Here is a 5,382-nt window from a genome sequence, read left to right on the forward strand (position 1 = left end):
GATTTGGGTCGTGACACAAGCTCATATGCCACATCCCCAATTCTCCGAAGTACCTCAAAAGGCCCAATGAACCGAGGGCTCAACTTGCCCTTCATTCCAAATCCCATAACACCCTTCATGGGTGAAACCTTCAGCAAGACCTTCTCCCCAACCATGTAGGACACATCACGAATCTTTCTGTCACCATAACTCTTCTATCTCGTCTGCGCTGTACGAAGCCGCTCCTGAATCAACTTCACCTTGTCCAATGCATCCTGAACCAAGTTTGTACCCAAAAGCCTAGCCTTACCGAACTCAAACCAACCCACCGGAGATCTACACCGCCTCCCATATAAAGCCTCATACGGAGCCATCTGATTACTCGATTGATAATTGTTGTTGTAAGTAAACTCTGTGAGCGGCAGAAACTGGTTCCATAAACCACCAAAATCAATGACACACGCACGTAACATGTCCTCCAATATTTGAATAGTGCACTCGGACTGTCCGTTTGTCTGAAGATGAAATGTTGTGCTCAACTCAACCTGAGTGCCCAACTCTCACTACACGGCTCTTTAAAACTATGATTTAAACTGTGTGCCTCAGTAAGAAATGATAGAAAATGTCACACCGTGGAGGCGAACAATCTCTCTGATGTAAATCTCTGCCAACTGATCTGAAGAATAGGTTGTACTCATAGGAATGAAGTGCACGGACTTGGTCAGTCGATCCACAATTACCCAAATAGCGTCGGATTTCCTCGAAGTCCGTGTGAGCCCAACTACGAAGACCATGGTGATCTGCTCCCACTTCCACTCTGGAATCTCTATATGCTGAAGTTCGTCACTCGATCTTTGATGCTCATATTTCATCTGCTGACATTTGAGACACTGAGCTACAAACCCAATTATATCTTTCTTCATTCTCCTCCACCAATAGTGCTGTCTCAAATTCTAGTACATCTTCGCGGCACCTGGATGCATGGAATACCACGAGCTGTGGGCCTCTTCCAAAATCAACTCCTGAAGCCCATTTACATTGGGCACACATATCCGACCCTGCATCCTTAACACCCCATCATCTCTAATAGTCACATTTCGGGCATCATCATGCCGAACCTTGTCCTTGAGGACAAGCAAATGAGGATCATCATACTGGCGCTCTCTAATACGATCAAACAAGGAAGACCGAGAAACCACACAAGCTAGGACGCGACTGGGCTCTGAAATATCCAATCTCACTAGCTAGTTGGCCAAAGCTTGAACATCAATCGCAAGAGGTCTCTCCCTAACAGGAATAAATGCAAGACTGCCCATACTCATTGTCTTCCTACTCAAGGCATCAGCCACCACATTGGCCTTTCCAGGATGATACAAAATGGTAATATCATAGTCCATTAGCAGCTCCAACCATCTCTGGTGCCTCAAATTGAGATCCTTCTGTTTGAATAAGTGTTGGAGGCTACGATGATCAGTAAACACCTCACAAGACACACCATAGAGATAGTGCCTCCAAATCTTCAATGCGTGAACAATGACAGCCAACTCCAAATCATGAACATGGTAGTTCTTCTCATGGGGATTTAGCTGACAAGAAGATAAGCAATCACTCTATCTTCCTGCATGAAAACACATCAAATACCGATCCGAGAAGCATCATAATATACTGAATATGAACATAAGATGATAGCAGAACTAACACTGGAGCTGTAGTCAAGACAGTCTTGAGCTTCTGGAAGCTCACTTCATATTCATCCCACCACTTGAAAAGAGCACCCTTTTGGGTCAATTTGGTCAATGGCGATGTAATAAAAGATAAACCCTGCACGAACTGATGGTAGTAGCCAGCCAAACCAAGAAAAATCTGAATCTCTGTAGCTGAGGACGGCCTAGGCCAACTCTGGACCGCCTCTATCTTCTTCGGCTCAACCTAAATACCTTCATTGGACACCACGTGCCCCAAGAACGCCGCTGAACTGAGCCAAAACTCACACTTAGAGAATTTAGCATAAAGCTTCTCCTCCCTAAACCGTTGAAACACAGTCCGCAAATGCTACGCATGCTCCCCTTAGCTACGAGAGTACACCAGGATATCATCAACGAATACAGTAACAAACGAGTCGAGATAAGGATGGAACATACTATTCATCAAATGCATGAATGTTGTTGGGGCATTGGTCAGCCCAAAAGACATCATAAGGAACTCATAATGACCATAACGGGTCCTGAAAGCTGTCTTAAGAATATCCAAGTCCCGAATCTTCAACTGGTGATACCCTGACCTCAAATCAATCATGGAGAACATCCTCGCTCCCTGAAACTGGTCGAATAGATCATCAATACAAGGCAAAGGATACTTGTTCTTGATTGTGACTTTGTTTAATTGCCTATAATCAATGCACATCCTCATAGTGCCATTCTTCTTCTTCACAAATAGAATAGGTGCACCCCAAAGTGATACACTAGGCCTAATAAACCCCTTCTCAAGGAGCTCTTGAAGCTGCTCCTTCAACTCAGCTATTACCATACAACACGGTGGAATCGAAATAGGCTGAGTGCCCCTTACCAAATCAATACCGAAGTCAATATCCCTGTCCGGCGGCATGCCCGACAGGCCTACAGGAAATATATCTAGAAAATCTCGCACCACCGGAACAGAATCAATAGTAGGGGTCTCTCCACTCACATCCCTCACAAAAGCCGAATAAGATAAACACCTCTTCCCAACCATCCGCTGGGCTTTCAAGTGTGAAATCACTCTGCTAGGGACATAATCTAAAGACCCTCGCCACTCGATTCGAGGCAACCCTGGCATCACTAATGTTACGGTCTTAGCGCTGCAGTCTAAAATAGCATGACAGGGATACAACCAATCCATACCCAATATCATGTCAAAATCAACCATACTAAGCAGCAAAAGGTCGACCTCTCATCTCAAATCCCCCAATAGTCACTACACATGACCGATACACAAGGTCCACAACAACATCATCGCCCACCGGAGTAGATACATGAACAAATGAAGCTAAAGACTCGTGAGGTATATCCAGATAATGAGGAAAATACGAGGATACATATGAATAGGTGGAACCAAGGTCAAATAATATAGAAGCATCTCGGTGGCATACTAAGACAATACCTATGATCACTGTGTCTGAAGCAATAACATCTGGTCTGGCAGGAAGTGCATAGAAACGAGCCTGACCGCCGTCTGATCGACCTCCCCCTCTTGGGCGACCCTTAACTAACTAAGCTCCATCCCGAGTTGGCTGGACGGGCGGTGAAGTAATTGGCTCCACACACTTAAAACAACTCCCTGGTGCTGGTGACAGGAACTGAAGGGAGCCCCGAGCACCGGGATAACTAGTAGAAGAACCTGGCATAGAGGAGCCCTGGACCGATGGAGCACGGGATGAACTCTGAGATGGAAAGGCATTAAGAGATGAGTGACCCTGCTGAGAACTATGAAAACCATGGCCAAATGATGCACCATGGTAGACTGGACGAGCCGTCTGAGCATGCCTGAAGGGACGACCCCTACCGTGGTGAAATTGACCTCTAGAAGGAAAACCACCAAAACTACCAGATCCCCAAGGCCTCTTGGACTCCCTCTCAACTCACTCCCGGCGGCGGATCGACTCTATATCTCGAGCAATGTCAACCACTTCTTCAAAAGAAGCACCAGACACCCTCTCCCTGGTCATAAGAATTTGTAGCTGATATGTGAGGCCATCAACGAACCTCCTGATCCTTTCCCTGTCTGTGGGAACCAAGCAAATAGCATGATGGTCCAACTCAGAAAATCTAATCTCGTATTGCACCACCACCATATCATCATGACGCAACTGCTCAAACTGTCTATACAGCTCATCTCTGTGAGACTGCGACACATATTTCTCCAAGAAGAGAACGGAGAATTGCTGCCAAGTAAGGGGAGCTGCACAAACAGGGCTACGCCTCTCAAGCCTCCCACCAAGTGAAGGCAGCTCCAGAGAACTGAAAGGTAGTAAACGAGACCCCATTGGTCTCCAAAATACATGTTGTACGGATAATCCTCTAACACTTATCCAAGAAACCCTGGACATATTCAGCCTCTACACCGCTGAAAGTCGGAGGCTAAAGTCTACCAAATCTCTCCAATCTACGTTGCTCATCATCCGGCATGACAGAAACCATATAGTCCTCAGCAGGTGCAACCGGCTGGATCTGCAGGTGCTGCCCTGGCTACCGTGCGGGCTCCACTCCTGCCCTTACCACGGCCTCTACTGCGACCTCGGCCCCTCGCGGCCCCAACTGGTAGTACTAGTGGCTATCCGTCCTGACCGGTAGCACGTGTCCTCACCATCTGTGAGAGAATATAATAACAGAAGTTTAGTTATTAGGATCAAAAGATTCGTATGACAAGAATTCCAAAATGTGAAGTTTCCTAAAGGTTCCGCAGCCTCTCGAAGATAGGTACAAACGTCTCTGTACCGATCCACAAGACTCTACTAAACCCGCTCATGACCCATGAGACCTATGTAACCTAGGCTATAATACCAACTTGTCACGACCCAAAATTCTACCCTGTCATAATGGCACCTATCGGTAGTATTAGGCCAGCCGACTTCAGAAAATATTCCATTATTCCATTAAAAGATAATCCAATAGTCATTTTTCATAATAGAAATCCCATAATGAGTTAAACTCAGAATACAAAATGCGGAAAAGATAGGCCGACATCAGGGTGTCACTAAGTCATGAACGGCTAGACATAACTGATTCGAACATAACACGACTAACAAAGTCTGAAATACAAATACAACCAAAGGAAAAATAGAGAAAAAGAAAGCAAGGCTGCGAACGCCGGGCAACTACATTTCTCTATCTCCAATAATCAGCTACGAAGACTATTAACACCCTCCGTGACCGACAACTCCTGGATTTGCACACGAGGCGCAAGGAGTAACGTGAGTACACCAACTCAATAAGTAACAATAATAAATTAGGAACTGAAGATAGTGACGAGCTACACAGTTTTAGTTCATTTTCAATAATTTCAGAAAGGAAAATGGTCATGCTTCCCAAATTCCGGTAATTCAAGTCAAATTAGTTTGTTTAAAAGTTCAAGTAAAACCAGACAAAAATATCTTTCAATAGTTTTCAAGATATGGATATAAGGCAACTATGTGTATGAATAATGTAATCATGTACTGCCTCTCAGGCAATCATCTCTCAGTCCTCCCAATCAGTCCAACCTCACAATCACTCATTCCTCTCAGTCTCTCTGCACTCGGCACTCGATACTCGCACTCAATAAGTACCTATGCTCACGGGGGGGGGGGGGTGCATACTCCGGAGGGGCTCCTTCAGCCCAAGCGCTATAACATGTCAATCATGGCATAAATCAATAAGACATGTTGCG

At 45.4% G+C, this 5,382-nt stretch overlaps 1 protein-coding gene across 1 annotated transcript; it reads right to left on the bottom strand.

The window, feature by feature from the left end:
• Positions 1 to 581: 581 nt before the first annotated feature.
• On the bottom strand, positions 582 to 4,000 carry LOC138876314 (uncharacterized). The gene is made up of 6 exons (XM_070155228.1): positions 3,600 to 4,000; positions 3,355 to 3,440; positions 2,440 to 2,822; positions 1,679 to 1,809; positions 1,017 to 1,143; positions 582 to 851 (listed from the first exon to the last, which is right to left on the bottom strand). The coding sequence occupies exons 1-6, from the start codon at positions 3,998 to 4,000 to the stop codon at positions 582 to 584; spliced, it is 1,398 nt and encodes a 465-aa protein (XP_070011329.1).
• Between the last annotated feature and the right edge of the window lie 1,382 nt (positions 4,001 to 5,382).

Source organism: Nicotiana sylvestris, chromosome 8, assembly GCF_000393655.2.
Source record: "Nicotiana sylvestris chromosome 8, ASM39365v2, whole genome shotgun sequence".
Taxonomy (NCBI): Eukaryota; Viridiplantae; Streptophyta; class Magnoliopsida; order Solanales; family Solanaceae; genus Nicotiana; species Nicotiana sylvestris.